The sequence below is a fragment of the Lytechinus variegatus genome, chromosome 5, assembly GCF_018143015.1.
Source record: "Lytechinus variegatus isolate NC3 chromosome 5, Lvar_3.0, whole genome shotgun sequence".
Lineage (NCBI taxonomy): Eukaryota > Metazoa > Echinodermata > Echinoidea > Temnopleuroida > Toxopneustidae > Lytechinus > Lytechinus variegatus.
Genome location: NC_054744.1, coordinates 47,511,954 through 47,533,383, shown reverse-complemented (window position 1 = coordinate 47,533,383; position 21,430 = coordinate 47,511,954). Strand labels below are relative to the sequence as shown.

Here is a 21,430-nt window from a genome sequence, read left to right as displayed (position 1 = left end):
ATTCTATAATGGAAAGTTCTAATTTGAAGTTAACATTTATAAAATCACTTATGATTTTTTCAACATAACTATTAAGACTGCTCCGAAGTAAGTTTTATGTTGTTCAAAGGGCAGTAGTTGAGCCCCATCTTTTGATTTAAATGAAGCTTTTTAAGAGACATTATTTACATGTACCTCTGCCCATCAGAATAAGGGGAGTATGCGACAGTGTTGTCACTGTTTAATATGATATCCAAAACACTAGAATGCAGTATATTCTGAAAAGAAAAAAAAAATATTGCATAACGTATACCAGACTATCAAAATCTGTTCAATCATTATAAAAGAGAAGAAAAAGCTCATCCAAATGGGGTAGGATGGTATTTGAAAGCTTTTATTGTAAATATGCTTACTTTTTTCTGTAATTGTATACACTGTCTAACAGGGGTGTGACAGTTCTGCTTATTTCAGCTATATTTATCTGTGATCTCTCACACCCCTAGTGTATGTTGATTTCTATATTGCAGCTGTATCTGATATTGATGGATGGCCATCTAGTGATAATGAAGTGACCTTAGGTCAAGTGTCAGGGGTCGCTGTTGATTCATCAGGGAACGTTCACATCTTTCATCGTGCATCAAGACCATGGGATATTCAGTGAGTACCAACTTTTCAATGATCCTTGCTATGATAACTAAAAGATGGAAGATATTTTATTTGCCTTTTGAATGCACATTAAAGTATGATTGCTACATGTAAGTTAAATACTATTGCAGCATTTAGACCTGCAATACTGAAGTGATTGGTATTAGTACTGTTAAGTAAAAAAAAAAAAAAACTAAAATAATATAGAAATAGAAATGAATCTGTACTAACCAAAAGTCAGATGTAATTTCAAAAATGTTTCCTAAAAAGTGAAATTAATCATGAAAAACTGTCAAAGATTAATGTTTCCTGAACTGAAAATAAAAAATGTATTTGTATAAAGAACACATGATTAAAATAAAAGTTTTAACCCTATATAGCCCGGGAGGGGGGGGCCTAAAAGGCACCCCCCCTTGACATTTTTCGCGATAATTTCTAAATGCAAAAAAATAATACGCTGAAATTTCATGACTTTTTTCTTTCACATCTCCCGCACATTTTGAGACCCTGTTTGCGAATATCGGGGGTGTACTTGCGGAGATATAGCACATATTCGTGACCAATGTCACCGAAAATGGCAATTTCCATTGACTTTTGTGTGTACAATGTATGGGTTTTACAAGAAATGTCGTCAGATGAATGTTTTTTTCTTTTTTTTCCTCACATAACTTCCTTTTTGGGCTATCACCAACTATTCTAGATTTAAAAAAACAATAAAAAATAGAGATTTCAGAACAAAGAAATACATAAAAAATTAAAAACAAAGAAATACATAAGAATTTAGAAAAACACGAAAGGAAACAAGAATATTATCGCGAAAAATTAGCATATGCGCATAATTAATTACTATTATAATGTAATAATTATACAATTTCAATACAGTTGAGTGAGCTGTCTTTTAGATTACATGACTGGCTACTAACATGCTTGATTCCATTGCATTTACACACCAAATTTGGTTGCAATCGGTCGATAAACGGCCGAGATCTGAGGGGGGGCCTAATAGGCCCCCCCCCCCCCGGGCTATGCAATTTCAAAATAGCCCGGGCTATATAGGGTTAAGTGTAAAGTGTGTAGTCTCGTAATTTTCATGATTGTTTCCTTATTTTAGTTCATTTCAAGGAGATGTCTTCACTCAGTCTAATCAAGGACCAATAAAAAATAATACAATCATCAAATATGATTCTAGCACAGGCAAAGTACTCAGTCAGTGGGGAGCAAATCAGTAAGTACTTCACATCTCTTTATACAAGCAAATTATCACATACTCAAAGAAATTGTCTTGAATGAATTCAACATGGTGATTTTATTTTGTTTCATGGCACCCTCCCCCCCCCCCCCCTTCTGACAAATGAAATTGTTATGTTGCCCTCATGAGCTCAAATTTTATGTTGATTACAATCCCCCCATTGGTTATTTTGATTATTATGTGTTTGTATTTATTTACCGCCATGTGGCACCAGTTAAAGCTATGCTTATGTTGGAACCCTGCCAACTTACATACAGTGTGTATCAAAAAAAGTTAACACTTAGAAAAAGTCCTGTAAAATTATACATTTGTAATATCCTGAAGATTTTTTGACATTTTAACATTGGTACAGATCCATGTAAGCAAATGACAATATATAATAACTATCGAAAAATATTTCCACTTGAGTGAGCACCACTTACTTTTGAAAAGTTCGCAAAAAATGATTTGCGCAGAACTTTGAAATAGTTATGCGAATGAAAGTAGACCTTAATCATAAGGAACACATAGAATTTACCTAGTGAAATTGATTTGAATATATCTTTTACCTTTTTAACTTGTTTCCTTGCCCAAAACACTTCGAAGAGTGCCATTGCGCCCACCCCACTCCCCTACACACCGAGGCCATCATGACGATATTTGCTTTACACTGAGCTGTGATTTTCATGGAATGGCATAGGCTTGATTTTCATTTTGTTAATCATTGTCAAGTTTCAGAAAAGTGTGGAGAAACAAATATGAAATGTTAACCCACTTTAAGTGATAAAAACTTTAATAGTGAAAAAAAAAATGTTGGAGATGCCTGATATAAGCTTTTGTTTATGTCGCTATGTAGTTATGTCCTCAGATCCAGCCGGCACAAAAAGGGAAAAGGTTGTGCTTACTAAGTGTTAAAATTTTAATTTTGTTGGCAAAGTTGTTACAAAATGTTTGCATGTATCCATTTTACCCCAATTGACTAAGAGTGCAAGGTAAATGCATGAGAAATATTTTGCAGGTAAGTTTGATTTCACCTTTTCCCCTTGACACAGCGTGAAAACAAGCATTACTACGCAGATTTCTGCGAGCTTTACAAAAATGGACAGTGCTCATTCAAGTGTAACATTCTGTCAAAATTATTACTCTTATTGGATAGATGAGGCCCAAACCCAAGAATATATGTGAAAAGTTACACACATGTTGTATATTTTTTAATTCCCAGGGTTTTTCAAAGTGTAAACTTTTTTTGATAAGCACTGTATATATACTTTTCCATGTATTGTACAACTCTCTCAGAAATGGATCAATGAATTAATGAAATGAAATCAAATTTAAGTAATTTCACGATGATGGTGATTCTAACCTGCAATAGATAATGACTCAAGTGACAAGACTTTGTGTCATCATTGTTTAGAAAGAATCATATTTTATCTTGTCTTTATCACAGAAGGCGATGCATGAATTAAAGATATGAAAGTATCAATTATTATTCTGTCTGTAGTCTTAAAGCAAAGACAGGGTTCAAAGCCCATCAGGGAAAATTATCTTACCCTTTTCCAGTCAGGGGAAAATCAGGGAATTTGATTTTAAAATACCTCAAATCAGGGGAAAATGCCCCAAATGAGGGAAAAATCAGGGAATTTTTATTGGCACAAAAGTCCAAAGCATGTTAGTCAGTCAGACTCTGTTATATTTTGTTACATATAATAGCCATTGAATGACTGGTTATGGTGGTACTTATTAGTTTTACATGATTGATTTATACTGAAAAATACATGTAATTCACTGCAACAACTTAGAAAATATGTGGAACTGGGAATGTGTGTAAATAATTTATCACTGAACTTTTAAACTTCATCAGGAAAAATCAGGGAATTTTGTTTTCTTGAAAAGCTGGGAACCCTGAAAGATTGAATTCATACCTCTTGTCTCCTCCATCATATAGTTGAGTCATGTGATTTCATTAGTACAGGATAGGTTGCAATAACAAAAATGAGATGCTATTTTGTAAAAATTGTAATCTAGTTAATATTGAGCAAGAAAATTGAATTAAATAATCTCTTGAAATTCCTCTCTACATTTTGATTATCCTTTTTTGAAAGAAATTTCAAATAATTAATCTTTGTTTTGTATGTAGATTCTACTTACCTCATGGTTTATCTATTGATCATGAAGACAATATCTGGTTAACAGATGTAGCTATGCATCAAGTCTTCAAGTATCCTCCAGGGGGATCTGAAACACCCCTACTCACTCTAGGTACCAAGCTTGAACCAGGTGATGATAGGCAACATTTCTGCAAGCCATCAGACGTCACAGTTGACCCTAAGACTGGAAATTTCTTTGTTTCTGATGGCTATTGCAATGCCAGGGTTATGAAGTTCTCTCCTGATGGAAAGCTGTTATTACAGTGGGGACACCAACTTAGGGGTAAGCTTTCCTGCCTATGGTTTCATTTCCCACTTCATGTGAAATATAATCTAGGGACAGTGATTTTCCGTTTCTAAAAATTGCATTTTCCATTTCAGAAAATCTTAAATTCCTTTTCAGCATGTCTGAAAACCAAAATTCCATTTCCCCTTAGACATTGTGTAGAGAAAAAAGTGACAATTTCATTTACATAGAAAATAAATATGCTATGAGTAGCGATGTCAAAATGCTTACGCTGGTCAAAATTTGTACCTGCTACTGTAATAACGATGCTTTGAAATTGATTTTAATCAATGAGATTCGAGTACAAAAGTATCTAAAGAAACAAAATCAACATGAATACATCCTCACCTTTCACAGTATTCGCATTACTTTATGGTTAAATGAGATTTTATTGCTAATTTTGGGTTTTGGGGGCATTGTTTTGAGCATTCAACGACTTTCGCCTATCTGCCATTTTGGATTTGTTGAATACCGCGATCATTTCTGCTGACATGCGGACGTGAGTATAAACTAAGTTAGATAAGAGATTAGATGGAGGGGCTCAAGTGCAGTCACGATGTGTAGATTGTCAAGATTGTTATAGCGAAGTGAGATAGTGTTTCTTTTCCAGTTAATATTCATATTTTTGTAGAGGATTTTGGAGTAATTTCTGTTGCTATTCTGTGCATTTTGAGAAAAAATATGTTTTCCGTGATTTTCCGTTTGAAAAGCCACTTTCCGTTTCGAAAGGCCGATTCCGTGAATTTCGACCGTTTTCCGCTATCGCAAAAAATCACTGTCCCTAATAATTGTCTAACAATTGTTATGTGGCAGTTCACATAATACTAACCAAATTATCAGTCATATGATAGTTAAAACCTGCTTGAGCAACCACCCGTTTACAAGAACCACCTGTCAATAATGCCACAAGCTGAGCTTCTTTTGAATAATATTCCATTTTCAACCTCCTATTATAGGTACCTTTCCATAAAGACCACCTGCTTATAGTGATCTCTTGTTTCCCTTTGGATAGTCTTTGTTCACATTTTAAATTACACATATTATACAAAAATAATCTGTCAGTCAAATTCATGGCATTCAATGTCTTATGATGTGAGTCATGACAACATAATAAGATGTATTGTGGAAAAATTTTAAGTTGGAAGCGTATAGTATGCATTTTTGAGGAGAAATTTGTCTCACCATGTATGAATAACAATTTTTAAAAATGATGAGCTTTGTTGCATCATATCTGAGCAATGATTTATTGATTGTTTTCTCATGAAAAGTCCATTTAGCATTTAGAAAATTGATTTACCTTCTACCTACATGTACCCATATTATCTACCTTGTACAGCCATGCATATAACAACAACATATTTTCATGACTACTAGTCTTAAAAAAATTTTGTTTCCATCTTTGAATCAGGTATGCCTGCCAGTTTACCAGTTGGACAATTCAATCTTCCTCATTGTATTACCATGGTAACGGATAAGAATCAGGTTTGTGTGGCAGACAGAGAAGCGGGACGTATTCAGTGTTTCAATACTGATTCAGGTGATTTCACCAAGCAATTCCATCTCCCTGAGTTTGGTGGCCGTCTGTATGCTGTAACCTATACAAGCGCAAGTGGTAAGTACACTCATACAGAGCCAGTCAGTAATCTTTGAGCATACAAGCGCAAGTGGTAGATACACTCATACAGAGCCAGTCAGTTATCTTTGAGCATACAAGCGCAAGTGGTACACTCATACAGAGCCAGTCAGTAATCTTTGAGCATACAAGTGCAAGTGGTACACTCATACAGAGCCAGTCAGTAATCTTTGAGCATACAAGTGCAAGTGGTACACTCATACAGAGCCAGTCAGTAATCTTTGAGCATACAAGTGCAAGTGGTAGATACACTCATACAGAGCCAGTCAGTAATCTTTGAGCATACAAGCGCAAGTGGTACACTCATACAGAGCCAGTCAGTAATCTTTGAGCATACAAGTGCAAGTGGTAGATACACTCATACAGAGCCAGTCAGTAATCTTTGAGCATACAAGCGCAAGTGGTAGATACACTCATACAGAGCCAGTCAGTTATCTTTGAGTATGATTTCACTTGATTTTACATTTGAGCAAGAATAAAGAAAATGGTCCAGTGAATCCATTGTTCTGCTATTGTTCTGTCCCTGAGTATAGATTTCTGTGTTATTACACTCAAAGATTGCTGACTGCCACTGTATACAGGACTTTGTAAATCCAATGTAAATTTAAGCTAGTCATATACATGATGTACTTTTTTATATGGGGATTTTTTTAGATATGGCTAGCTCATAAAGAGTTAAGTTTGACTTTATACATTCATACTTGAATTCCTGTGTTAAAATGGTTCCTGCATTAATGTGCTCAGAAAATGTGAGATTACTTGAAATATACATTGCACTCTCTGTTTGTGAAGTTATTACCTGTACCATTGCTAATTTGATGGAGCATTATCATTCCTTCTACCTTATTCCTTCTGCTAAATGCATCATTGTTTTCCCCAACTCTTCTTTCTCTCCTACAAAAATATATATTTATTATAAAAAATGATAAATAAAAGGTTTGATTCAATATCACTTTATTGAAAACACAATAAAGGAAAGAAATTTACAAAGTCAATAAAAACATGATAAATAATATTAATAGGCCCATGTCTTGACACATAACTTTATATGTATTTGGAACTAAAGGAAGCAAAAAGATGAATGAGTGAAAAATAAAAAAGAGAAATATTTCAATAGGGCAGTGAATAAAAAAAAGGAATTTAAAACATTGATATTAGTTGCAAAACATATTCCTGGCCACATAGTGTTATGCTTTTGTCTTTCACTGTTTCATAAGTTATATTCCCCATCTGGTCTGAATGGGAATCTTCCATAAATTGCACCAAACCTATCAGCCTAAACTGGAGGCGGTGACGTATGTGTTGGTAATTGGTGTTAGCAAAATCATCCTCACTATACGTTCATTGAATGATCATGCTTCCCCAAGATAAGGACTGTCATCTGAATTATGAAGGCAAATTGACACTATCCAAAATTCTGTATTTTATGTCATGGTTAGTAAATTGTCAAAGTAAATAAAGTTATGTATTTATTGTATCTGTTATTGTAAAAAATCATGTGATAATATCCAACGATAAAAGTTTCAAAAAGTTAGAAAAAAGAAATATGTGTAAAAATAGGAAACCATTATAAAATGACTAAAAGTTGTATTGTGCATATGTAATTAGATGTTAATGAATATTCATATGAGTTCTGAGAACTAGGTTGACTCATTTCCCACAATAAATTGCCTTGTTAGTTTGAATAAAGCTGCTTGCACATTAAAATCTTAATTTTACATTATGACATTTGATTAACTATAAATGACAATTTCATTCTTTTGTATTATTAAGAAATAAACAATGGTTTATGCTAATAAGGTAAATTTGGTCATCATACATGTATGCTTTATTTTGCTGTCAAAGCAAATTCATAACTAAATTGGTCAAGTGTTTATTACACAACTATCTGCTCATGCTTTTCACTTCTCATTTCCCCCATTGAATCCAACATAAATGAAATGATGTCCTCATATAGATAAGACAGAATGTGTATGATATTGTATTTGTAATTTTTAATATTCATTAGGGAGTTGTATGCTACATGTATGCTAGTCTTATTCACAGACCTGTTTTACTAGTATAATTTGCTCATTTTTATAATGAATAAAAAAAAAGAATGTTTAATTGATCAACTTAAATCTTGGTCCATGTATGCATTTTGGTGAGATTGGGATGTGAGTCCCTTAGGGTTATCAAGATCAGAGGTCAAAGGTCATACAGGTCAACATACTCCTGAAAATTCTTTGCTCAAGATTTAAAAACTCAATAATAATTTTACACATCAACTTCCAACTCGGCTCATCCATGCAGTTTAGAGAAACGATGATCTGATAAGATTTTGGGGTTCAAGAGGTCAAAGGTCATAGAGGTCATTTACCTGAAAATTAAAATCTGTAGATTGAGAGATCGGCTTCAACCTCAACATGTGTTAGCATTGCTCACCTGATCAGATCTGGGTTCACAAGGTTGTACATTTAGGATATAGATGACAACTGATAAATCTATTCATGAAGATTACCTAGGTCCAATATGGCAGATCAGCTTTCAACTTGGCTTATATTATAGGAGTGACAATGGTTTTATATGATATTATTAGGACTAAAAGCTCAAAGATTATTTAAGTATGTACTGTACAGGGTTCATTGACATAATGAATGAAGGTCCATTCAATAGAACATCATGGGGCTATAGGTATGTATTTGAAAGGCCACCGCACACCTTACGACCCAACTGGTCTACCACTGGTATGTGACTGAGTGAGGGGAGATGAATCGCAAGGTAGTCATAAGCCTTGATACCGCACACCTTGCGATCTGACTACCATGCTGTCTGCGACTCATGCATGCGCTTTTTGCCTTTTGCCATAGCAACTGAGAAAATGCACTTCTGCATATGCGTGTTGTTTATCGTATATGCGTTGTGCAACTCTGCTGTCTGATTGGCTGGAAGTTGGATTGAGCTTGTAATCCAGTCATAAGGATTCGACATTTCAAATCCTCACAATTTTCCTCGTGACTTGTTTCTGACCGGTCTGCAACTCTCAAGCTGACAAGAGCTGTGGCCTCATATCTCACCTCACTCAGTCGCAAGCCAGTCGTAGACCAGTTGGGTCGTAAGGTGTGCGGTGGCCTCACGCCTACATCATGAGATAATGTTGATTACAGTATATAATTTCATTTTGGTTACTGTTTTTATGTTGGGTTGCTCTGCCCGAGTCAGTAATGTCCTGGGTACCGTACACAAATGTTACCAATAATTGTACGCTTGATATTCATGATTGATTGTACATTATAGTCAATGGAATCAATCATAGAAAACTATTCTATGATCATTGCTAAGCTTTGTGTTTAGGGCCCCTGGACTATCTTTTGAATAAGCATCATTCACTCTATAACATGAATCTGTATCCCCTTTTCTTTATTGGTATTTATTCAATAAAATGATATGTAATGCAAATTATTATATTCTGGGATCATCGTGATCGATATCATGGATCATGTAATCCTGTGTCCAGTAACACAAAGGTAAGCAATTAAACGTACGCTTGATTTCTACGATTGGTTGTACAGTGTAGCCAATGGAATCAATCGTAGAAAAATGTTCTACGATCATTGCTAAGCTTTGTGTTATGGGCCACTGTTCTTGTAAAAGAACCCAATGACCAATCTTTATTTTACAATCTACCCTAAAAAGAGGCTTGTTTCAATTAAACCCCTATACTATGGAGTTGGGTACGTGATTCCCCTTTGACAATTTTTGTGATAAGTCTCACGCAACTCTTGAGACCAAATTTGCTATGCTCGGGTATGTGGTTACAAAATTACACAACATTGTGCATGTCAGACTCACGATTTCATGTATAAAGTCAATTCCAAATATTTTTTTTAGCTAAAATTCATAAATAAGTGATTATTTTTGTTTTCACTTTTATTGTCAACTGTTGTGTAATTTGATGCTGTTTGACAATTTATTGCCGGAAATCTTTTCAAATAATCTTTTTTCAATACTGTCTTTAAAAAATTTTGTCAACAAATATAAAACCAACGAAATACAAATTAAACAAATACATAAGAAATTGATGTTGGTGCAGAAATTTGTTCCATTTGCAATTATTAGGTATGCTATTTTCACGAAAAATTATTCTATGAGTTGTATCAACGAATTAGAGTAAAAAGTGTAATTTCATGAATAGATTAGAATAAATCATATGAAATTAAATATATGAGTTTGTGAATTTTACCTGTCGAACCACATAGATTACATCAATTTCTACTATCGCGCACATTTTTGTCACAATCCGCAAACATTGTTTGTCTTTTTTTTAATGACTAACTAATGTATATTTTCTAAATCCTTTAAAGGTGGATTACTATATGCAGTGAATGGTCCCTCTAATGGTCTGAAACCTGTCAAAGGATTTGCTCTCAATTATACAAGTACTGAGATATTACGCATGTGGGAACCACATAGTCAGGTAGTTCTATTACAGATAACCTTTTGCATTTTTATTATCAATTATTTATGTCAAAGAAAATATAATAAAATGGTAATTTCTATTCATATGAGAATTAGATCATATGATCAATAGAATTTGGAAATATCTTTAGGACTCTCTTTAAATATGTCCAGTTGTGGCTTATATTGATTTCATACACATTTCAAGTTTAAGGACAATCGCTTTATCAATCACCACCACCTCCCACCCAACATATTCATTTTAATGTTTTATTAATCACTTGCATTTACTTAATATGATGATGTAAAGAATCTCTTTTCCCTCCAATTTCATTTCTAGAACTTTGAGAAACCACATGATATTGCCTGCACACCAGATGGCAAACTTGTTTATGTGGCTGAAATTGGTCCAAATAAGGTCTGGAAATTCACAACTAATGCAGGTAAGAAGTATTGTTTTATCATTGTAATTCAATGTACACAGGTAAAGCCCCCCCCCCCCCCCTTCCACTTAAAGAAATGTTTTGGTTAGATTTTTGGATATTAACCTTATCCTTGCTGTTTAGAAATTGCATAGGCAGAGGGTTACTTGTCCTCTTATTTTTTTAGCAAACTGCTATTTATCAACATTAAACTTGGCTCTTGCAATTTTGTATTTGATGCTCATTTTTAATCAATATTTGATTGATTGAATGAAAGATCAGACAGTCGGGTGATTTTATTATCTTTTCATTTTACACTAAGAATGATAACATTGTTACAATACAAATTTAATAATATACATGTATATGGGATATATGGTAATTTCCTTTGTGGTTGCACGAGTCAGGCATCACGCCTTTATATCTCTGTCTTTCCTTCCTTATTTTTATTTTTTTTTCTTATTGTTCATGGCCTTTTATTCAGAACTCTTTGTTGATTTAAACTCTCGTCTAAAGTTATGATAACCAATTGTGACAAATCACTAACAGCTCATCTATCACTTAGATCATTCAAGACTCTCTTAGAATAGTAACTGAATTACTTCTTATTGCCATTGTAGTATGATGAAAGAGTACAGTGAACAGAGGAAACGTACTACATGTATATGCAAAAAAATTGACATTTTCAGCCTCCCTTAATTTTAGCACTGAGTTGGACGATGGTCTAAGTTAAATCAGAATTTAGAATACTGGCCAATTTATTCATTAAGTTTTATTCCAAAAGGAGCTAAATCCACTTTTGGAGTTTTTACATGTATGTAAATCAATGCTTTTTAATTTACCGCTTTCCTTCACTGATATCATTTGAGATTAATTAAATTGTGTTTTTAAGAGTCTGGCATTTAACATGAATGATTAAGATTTCTGTTTTTTCTATTTTTAATGTGTTTAATGCCAATTTTTTGTCAATTTAAACATCTTTAACACTGGAAATCGAACGGGATGTTTATCTGTTGAAAATTTTGGAAAGAAAAAGGTGATATTTTTTCTTCTTTTCTACGGACAGGGACTTTTTTGATGTTTTTATACCAAAAACTGCTCAGTCCAAAAAATATTCATGAAAATAGTAAAATTTTGTCATTTTCATCAAAATATGCACTGGTGGTGTGAGCTTGTATCCACAACATGTACCTAGTGATTTGAATGCATAAAGTTATGAAAAAGTAGTAAAATTAACCAATGAATTATTTTTTTATCTCTCCATTGAACATTGAATAATAGGATTATTGGTTTATACCAACATCGCTTTTATTGATAACCCCCCCCCCCCCATTGTCTTCATCTGTTTTGTTCTTGCTTTTTTTCCTCTACTTGAAAAATTGTAAGGGGGTGGGGACACTTCTACTTTGTAGTGCAGACTCTTTCAATAGCAGATTTAGAAGATATGTTTTGTCATGATGCTGCCCAGATACATGTATGGAAGATCTTTGTTCATACTTGACCCACATCTATCTTCTCAGTTTAAACTCAGTGGCCCGTATTCTGAAGTCAGGTTTAAATTAAACTCTGGTGTAAAGTTGTGGTTTAACTAAGGACAGCCTATTGGGGCACAAATTCCTAATTGTACACATCCTATTTATTAACTCATTTGACACATTGTTCATAATTGTCTATTGAAGTATTCTAAAGTATTTTCTTCATTATAAAAGCAACAGGAAACAAAATAGTAAACATAAAAGAGATATACAACATAAACAGAATTTTTGGCTCCCCATAATTTTAGCACAGAGTTAGACCGTGGTCTCTGAAGTTAAACCCGACTTCAGAATACGGGCCAGTATGTAGTAAGGCAATTTTGAAACATCAAATTAATGTCATTCAAGCAGGAATCTTGCTCTATCAGAATAGCAATAAATAAATGTTACCATTGGATCAGGAATGATACTTTCCTTCCAATCACATTCAATTAATCTTTAAGACTCAACCTTGTAATTATATTTGTTTTGCTGTAAATTGTAAGCTTGCTGTAAATCAAATATAAAATTTTCTAAATTACTAATTTCAGCTGCATCCATATAGTATTTTTGCATGATAAAGGAATGATTTGTGTATTGGCATGTTTGTTAATTATGGTGTTCCTTTGTCTTTCCTTGGTTTCGTTAGAGGTTTTATCGTTTAGTGTGAATTCATCTGAAACTGTGTTGTCAACAAATGAAACAGATACTGCCACTGTTACTGAGGCAGGTCATATGCTTAATAACACAGGTGAGATGATAGGTTTCTTGTCTTAAATATTTCTATGTCTTTCCTCTCCAACAATAGACAAGAAAAACAAGTGATATAGGCATTATAAGAAAAGCAAATCAGTGACATTGCTATCAATGTAATACCATATAATCCTACCCCCTAACAGGATGAGTGCTGCAAATGCTGCAGTTACATTTCCTCCTACAGTGGCTATACAGTCAGTTGAAAACAGCCGTTTATTCATTTTCTTTCAGTCCATCTCTATGTAACTGGTACAAAATATGTTAAAACAGCTGTTTTCGACTCACCGTATGGCCGCCATAGGGGAAATGTGACTGCGCCATTACTATCATACAAGTTAAAAGCACGGGCATGACCAATTCTCCAAAAGTTACATTGGTTGCCAATCCGGAAGCGTATAGAATTTAAAATACTTCTTCTCACTTGGAAAGTGTGTAATGGTTTGGCACCAAAATATCTACAAGAGCTTGTCACGCCTTATGCACCAGCTAGAAGCCTGAGATCATCACACCAGCAACTTCTTAAGACTCCCAAGACACGTGTTGCATATGGTGCACGAGCTTTCTCTGCCTCAGCACCTTCTCTCTGGAATAATTTGCCATTAAATTTAAGAATTATACAATCACTGGAGACCTTCAAATCAAAACTGAAATCTTATCTTTTCTAACAGTATTAGTTATTGGCACTTTGACACTCATCCAAACTTTCTCTTTCTTTTCTTGTGCGCCTCGGAATAGAATATTTCTAGATAGATGGCGCTATATAAATGCCTATTATTATTATTATTATTATTATTTGTATAATACTCAAGGGTATTTACAAAATAAAAGACCAATGTGGAGTACTTTTGAATAACATTGTGAATACCTAAGATGCCCACATCACCTCTAACGTCAAAATTTCAAAAATGTGCATTATTTGTTTCATAAAATGGGTTGGCAGTTTGAATTTGAATTGGATTGTTTTTTCTTTCAAACCCTTCAAAACTTGTTACACATATGAAGAGACCACATTTATTGGTTTTCTATACATCACAGTTGTATCATTCAGCACAAGAAAGAGTCATCAGTCTTTTATAAAGTCATTCATAATTTGCAAAGAGTTTTATCAAACACCCACTAGGGCCCAGTAACACAAATATGATTAATTGCTAATTTGAAAGAACAATTCTGATTGGTTCAGTCTACCAAGCAATATGATCATTGATTTCACATTTTATAAATTACAATATCAATACAGTAGTTAAGTCATTATTGCATGATCATCTTCTCAATGGATATTTGTAGCATTTTGTTGTCTTGCCCACCAGAGGTGAAGGCGAGACTTATATCCCTTCCATAAACCTTTCCTCCAATTAGCTGCCTAATAGTAATGCGGATAATTCAATAAAAATTGTGTTCACAAACACCGAAAATAAGCCGCATTATTTTTACGAGCGCCCGTCCTGAAAAAGGCTGATAATCGTCATGACAACTGGACACGCCCCTTCCGATGCTGTTGTGTTGGAAAAGGGTGACCTTGTGACCGCACCATGGCAATTATCCACATTATTTGGAAATGCGTTGACCTAGCTTCATGTTAATTGTGTTACAATACATGTAATGCTGTTTTCATACTGAAGGTGAAGTGGAGTTACTCCAGATTGAGTTGATACGCTTGTACTGTGGACCATCATTACACCCCCTTTCAAACTGGCAAGCTCCGCAGCAGGGTATCAGCTGTTGTTTCCGTCAAGTTCCACCATATATGTGGTGTGCGGAATCTCCCCCATGCAGAAATGAATGAAGTTACGCGCGAGATAGGCGATACTGCACTTCTAACTCTGTAACCCTGTTCTCAAAGTGGGTTGAGTTCTCTACTTTGAATCTGGATCAAAATAATCCTAGAATTTTCACTGCCCTCCAAAGCTGAGTAACTCCTGGACTCTGGAGTAATTCCACTTCGGCTGACAGTATAAAAGTGGTATAATTTGGTCAGTGCTCTGTTTTTCTAATATAACTTGTAAAGTGTCTTCTTCTTTTTTCCAAGTTCCCCTAAATTTTGACAAAAGCTGAAATCAATATTAACATTGTTATTGTTGCAAGCTTTAATGAAATAGGTTCTTGATTCAATTAGTTAACTGCTTTATCTCAGAAATTTATTTTGTTATATTTGAAAAAGAGAAATGAACAGGTTATTTTGACCCTGCTATTTTATTGAATTGTTATATATGCCATTACATGCAGATTTAATACATTATTTAAAGCAAGTTCACCTTTTTTTATGAAAGCTTTCAAAATTGTTATTGTATACAAAATAACTTGTTCTATGTCGTCACCCAATCTTCTGATAAGGTTTCATGTTTATTTGGATAGCGAAGAAAATTTGTGTTTATCAGATGTTATTAATGTACTTGGTATGAACCAAACCATGGACACCCTCCTGCCTGACCAACAAGATTAGGAATGTATATTTTTGATCACTTTAATGCCAGTCAAGCAACAAACTATACCAGCAATAGATCCAAACTGACACTCAAATTATTCAGTGTTTTATCAATCAGTAACAGGATATGGTCCAATATTCAGTACATAATTTTTTATATTTCTTCATTTAATCTTTTCCCTCAGGTAATAGTACTACATATCAACCAATACCAGGAGATGGACAGTTGATGAATGAAAGTGTTAATACAAGAGTGAATGGATTGAGCAGTGATGCCAGGCTAGGTACAACCACTATCATAGTGGCTGTACTAGCTGTACCCATCCTACTCATGCTTCTTGTTGCTGTGGCGATAAGGTTACATGCTCAAGGGCACTTCAGGCTCAAGAAAAGACGGAATTATAAGGTATGTAATATAGCCTACACTACAAACCTATATCAGACAGGTTTAGAGTTATAAGGTATGAGATGTAACCTCCACTAAAAATCTATATCAGACAGGTTTAGAGTTATAAGGTATGTGATGTAACCTCCACTAAAAACCTATATCAGACAGGTTTAGAGTTATAAGGTGTGTGATGTAACCTCCACTATAAACCTATATCAGACAGGTTTAGAATTGCAAGGTATGTTGTGTAGCTACTGTTGCTTATCTCGTACAGGTTTAGAATTGGTTTTGGTATAATGTGAAAGAAGAAATTTCTGTATATCCCAATGCTACCCCCCCCCCCCACCTTGTATTAGCCCATCTGTCAATGTATTCCAGAATCGGTTTTGTCTATGATATTTTTGACAAAACTGTTCTGTAGAGTGAAATATATTTTTAACAAGTAATCTGGAGTCAACTTATTCCAATTTCTTTTTTATTATTTTGGAACCTGGGTTAATAAAGGATGTTCCATAGTTAAAGTGAAAACCATGTCATTATCACCAAACCTTACACAGAGTTGCTTTGGAATCCATAGAAGCCAAATATGCAACTCAGAATATTGTACATGTAGGTTTATGTGCTTATTTTTTTATTTGACCATTTAAGTTTGCCAAGATGAAAGTCTCACTGGTAGAATGGCAGAATGAAGAGATTTGGCCCTCTGTTAGACCTCATGGGATCACAATATTGATTTTATTTTGAAAGCACATGAGATTCTCAATTTTTGTTCAGAAGATTTGGAGAGTAATTTCACTATTCCTTATGTAATAGCAAGCAGAGCTCTCATGTTGAAAAATGATGCTAAAAATTGTTAAAGCATTCCCTTAAGTTTTGAAATAGGCTTCAAAATTTTGAAAAGTACAAATCCATGTTGTTTTCGCTAAAAAAATTTGTGTGAAGTTGTAGAGGCAGGTATACATCCGAGGTAGAAACATTAAAGATTGGGAGTCATTTTACTTGTTTTCAAACTATCAGAACATAGTTAATCTTGCCATAGATTTGTAAGAGTGTGAATTGTTTTGCTCTTGTTTTAGGTGTCAGCAGGAGATAAATTCAGTCTTGGTAGCTTACTAAATAAGAGGAATGGTTTCAGTCAAGTAGCTACTGAAGATAGTGATCCTGATGCAGCACAATGGAGTGAAGAATCTGATATTGAGGAATACAGTATTCTAAACAACACAAAGAGAACACAAAACCTGTAAACCCTCTCATCAACATTTTATTCCATTTACATCATTGCCAGTATCTATCACAAGGTTTGATTACATTTCTTAACCAAGATAATCATCCTCAAAACCATTTTTTTTTGGCAGAATGTTTTTTACAGATTATCTTTTAATAAAAAACATTATTTTCATAAATGAATTAAGGTCAAATGAGAATTCCCTGAAAGAATATGGGTTAAATGTAACCAATTGCTGAAATATTAAAACATATTTTCAAATTGATATAACAAAATGTTGAGTTAGTTTAAGAATGTGCATTTAAACAATATTTCTTTAAGCTTAACTTATTAGCTTTTAGCTTAACTCAGCTTATTGAAAAATGATAAAGAATAAATTTATCACTATGTCACATATAGCATTTATAGGGTTACACTTCGTAATTCCGAAGGTTCTTTATCCCGAAGGTTCATAATTCCGAAACAAGTAAATTGCCTCGATGTTTGTTAATCCGTTAACGAAAAAGGGTCCGTTAATCCGAACATTTGTGGCATAATTCCAAAGGATCGAAAATCCAAAAAGGAAATGAGAGTCGTAATTCCGAAGGTTCCTTAGTCCGAAAACGAAATGAGGTTCGTTAATCCAAAAACGAAATGAGGTTCGTAATTCCGAAGGTTCGTTAGTCCGAAAAGGAAATGAACAACAAACCTCATTTCGTTTTCGGATAAACGCACCTTCGGAACAATGAACCTCATTTGATTTTCGGATTAACGAACCTTAGGAACAACGAACCTCATTTCGTTTTCGGATTGATCATTGTAGAACCTTCGGAACAACGAACCGTATTTCGATTTCGGATTAACGAACCTTTGGAATATACGAAGCTTCGGAATTACGAATGTATACGCATTTATAGTACATTATGAAGGGAACAGTACTGCATGAGATTATGAATTGCTGTGCACAGAAAATGAAATGAGTTTCAAGGAAATGATAGTTAAAGAGAGAGGAGGGTGCTATTTTATTTGATAAATGTAATCTAATTCAATTCAATTCATCTTTTCAAAAAATTTAGGACCAACATACAGAGAATTCTCAAAGTTCCCTTTTTTATACATTTCTTCATTATTCCTTAGTTACGCTGAACAAATAATCTCAAATTAACAGTATTATCAAAAGGATATTACTATTGCATGAAATTATTCCCAAAATAGCACCCTCTTCATTTTTACTATCTTGATTTGGCTTTATTCACAAATCATTGACCTTCTGCTAACATACCAGTACTAGAATTGTTATTTTTTGTCATGTATAAACTGTATTTATATGATGCTTACAACTGCTTGAATCCCATCTCTCTTTTCACTATACCTATTGACGGTTCTGAAATGTTTGGAACCTAAATTACTCCAAAGTGTGAATTTGTTATTTTGTTTATAAATCCAATACAAATTGAGCTTTTATACAGAATTCATAAATATATCATTATTTCTACCCTTGCTGATTAAACTTGTATATAATTGGAATAAAACTTGCTGAAATATCCTTTGAAAAAATAAATAAATAAAAACAAAAGAAACACATAAGAATTTTTGTTTAACATTGTGAAACTATTTTATTTTATTACATTTGATCACACTTCTGCGAAGAATCTTTGAAAAAAAAATCAGTTAATTAGAGCACACTTTTGATATGTGAATAATTTAAGCTTAATTATTTATCAGATTTTGGGGAGAATCACATAATTCAGTATTTTAGGCTTTCAAAAAGCTCAGTCTTTTTAATGAGGAAGATGGGATGATGGAGCTTCATTGAGTTAAATTCCTCTTAATGTCTCATTTTTTCCATTACAGTATTCAACTATTCATGTCACGATTTATGCCATTACCAAGTGCTAAACAATCCATATGGAGTGTTGGTTTTTTTTTTTTTTTTGGGGGGGGAGATGGGTTTACTGCGATATGTATTGCATTACATTGCCATTCTTTATCTTTGTGGTTAGTCTGAGACAATCGTCTGCACAATGAGCAGTTACTGCATTTAAAAAGTAGTTAATTAGTTATTTTGACTAAGAATAAGAGTAAAGACTAGGTAACTTGGTCCATTGTAAATTATAAAGGTTGTATCCTCTTACTTATGTGAATCATAGTAAAGAAAACTTGACATGTTAAATGGTGGTTTTTGTTTTATCAGAATGTAGATTTAATAACTGGATTATGATTAAGTTTTATTTTTATGTTTATGAAACAAAGTCATTCCCTTTCACCATTTTATACAAAGATAGTTGACAGTCACTTGAAACCATTGTATATCATTTCTATTGTATTTAAAAGATATTCAAAGCAATTAATGTAAATAGTTTTGATGATGCATTGCATAATTTAATCTTTCTTATTTTCTTTCATGAGAATTCTAGCTGGCAGATCAGTTCAATTGAATACTTGTAGCATATTAAATCAAATTAAGTAAACAATTTTGTTGAAATATGTGAAATGAATACAGCACTTCAAATTTTGCATTGTAAAATTGTGTAAGTTCACTATTTTTTCCTTTATATTGTGTCATACATGTACAATATCCCATACATTTCATTACAAATATATGATGAATCTTTCTATAGTATGATTAAAATCAGCTCGTATTTTAAGAAAAAAATAACCTCAAGATTTTTTCTGTAGTAATGCAAGTTCCAGAACATGTATTTTGTATTTCTGTTCAATTGTGTGTTTCAGTTTGGAAATGGGTTGGATTGTAAATATAATGTACAGGATTTGAAGAAGAAAAAAAAAGAAACACAATTATAAATATTTTTGTCAATGAAGCGTCTTTAAAATGGATGTTTGGTGTTTTTGTCTCATGCTATTGCAATTGAAGTTAGATGCTGTAACTATACTGCATTGTATTTGATTAGTTCTTCGTTGATTTGATGGATACTATTGTAAATCCACCCAAATATCTAGATTGGTGTTTAACTTATATTGTGATAAAATATATTTTTGTACTAGATCTTGATTTCACAGTAGACGTGCCACGATGCCCTTAGCAGAGAATATATATTGTGTTTACATTTTATTTCCTTAAAATGAATCATATTTATTTATTCGCAAGTATAGTTTTACTTAATTGCCATTGTTGACTGGATGCATCGATGCCTATTTTAACTTATTTTCTTGGCTATTTTTTTTCTTGAAGCATGTTTTGTATGAAGAAAAAAGTTTTCTTCATGCTGACTTTTTTTCTGCAAGCTTTGCTCGAATTTCCTATCCAAAAGACACTTGATATAGTCTTTTTATTTTGGTTACATAGCACTGCACACACACTACTTCATGTTTGGGTCACTAAAACAACACCTCAGAATGATCAGCTTAGATGATCAAATTTCTCATACCACAGCATATTTTTTAGTTAATTTACACAATACAATTTGTTGTTGTATGATGCACATTTTGATTTACAACTCAGATAGGTTCAGGAAGGGAGGTGTCATTCACTAAGATATATTTTAAAGTTAAACTATTCATTGCAATCAGAATTTTAACCCTTTTCAATGTAATAACACCTTAAATGAACATTCCAACCAATAAAATGTTGGAAATCAGAATAGAGGTGGGACTATTGAAATTGAAATTCAGTCTTTGAGCCTCTTTGTAGGAATGAAAGCAAGTTCAATTTCAAATTTTAATGATTTTACTATTCCTAACATTATACTTCTAAAATAATTTTACTTATCAGAACGGTCAAATTTCAAGCAAAATCTGATTTATTGGATCATGTAGTGTGGGCTGGGTTTTCAAGAGATTATAATTGTGTAGCAAAGACATCTAAATATGTTTTGTGATCTGAATAAAATCACACTTTTTATTGAATTACAATTGAATTGAAGATTCTGTTTCATATACAAGGTTAGAGGATTGAAATCCTGTGTTGTCGAATTATCCAATATGAATTGAGTACAATGTATTAGTATTTATTCCATGCAAATATGTATTATTCCACCAAGTTTAATACAATGTTTAGAGTTTTGGCCAAACACGTCTTCTTATTTAATGCAATATATCCTTCTCTCAGGTATAATAATGTCCTTTAAAACATGTTAAGTTTACTGTATGAGGACAGTTTAAAGGCTGATATTGACAGAATTTACTCAGTTCAAATATGCAAAATATTGAATCTCATAGTCCCATTGTAATACACATTTCTTATATCTTATCAGTGCAGTAGTCCTGGCAAATGAAAAAACAAATGACAAGGTAAGCAAATTATTGGTGTCAATTGAAATTGGAAGAAGAGTGACAAATAATGAATTTTAGGAATTCATAAAGTTTTGGACTTTCCACGGAGAGATTAGATTGAGTGTATTATGCAAAT

The 21,430-nt window shown here is 33.3% G+C and overlaps 1 protein-coding gene and 1 non-coding gene across 3 annotated transcripts in view; one reads left to right on the top strand and one right to left on the bottom strand.

Annotated features, from left to right (window-relative positions):
• Nucleotides 1–17,712, top strand: part of LOC121416328 (peptidyl-glycine alpha-amidating monooxygenase B-like) — a 50,001-nt gene extending 32,289 nt beyond the window's left edge. The window contains exons 12-20 of one of the 2 annotated variants that reach the window (XM_041609890.1): nucleotides 507–636; nucleotides 1,736–1,849; nucleotides 3,990–4,282; nucleotides 5,694–5,897; nucleotides 10,262–10,374; nucleotides 10,696–10,798; nucleotides 12,941–13,042; nucleotides 15,655–15,875; nucleotides 16,934–17,712. In XM_041609890.1, the coding sequence (XP_041465824.1) occupies nucleotides 507–636; nucleotides 1,736–1,849; nucleotides 3,990–4,282; nucleotides 5,694–5,897; nucleotides 10,262–10,374; nucleotides 10,696–10,798; nucleotides 12,941–13,042; nucleotides 15,655–15,875; nucleotides 16,934–17,101 (1,448 nt within the window). In that variant the 3' untranslated portion in view covers nucleotides 17,102–17,712. The remainder of the gene's footprint in view (nucleotides 1–506; nucleotides 637–1,735; nucleotides 1,850–3,989; nucleotides 4,283–5,693; nucleotides 5,898–10,261; nucleotides 10,375–10,695; nucleotides 10,799–12,940; nucleotides 13,043–15,654; nucleotides 15,876–16,933) is intronic. The other variant, XM_041609891.1, reaches the window with a different exon arrangement.
• LOC121416397 lies at nucleotides 7,165–7,296 on the bottom strand. Its single transcript, XR_005970166.1, has one exon. It is a non-coding gene; the product is annotated as a U4atac minor spliceosomal RNA (small nuclear RNA).
• Nucleotides 17,713–21,430: the final 3,718 nt, after the last annotated feature.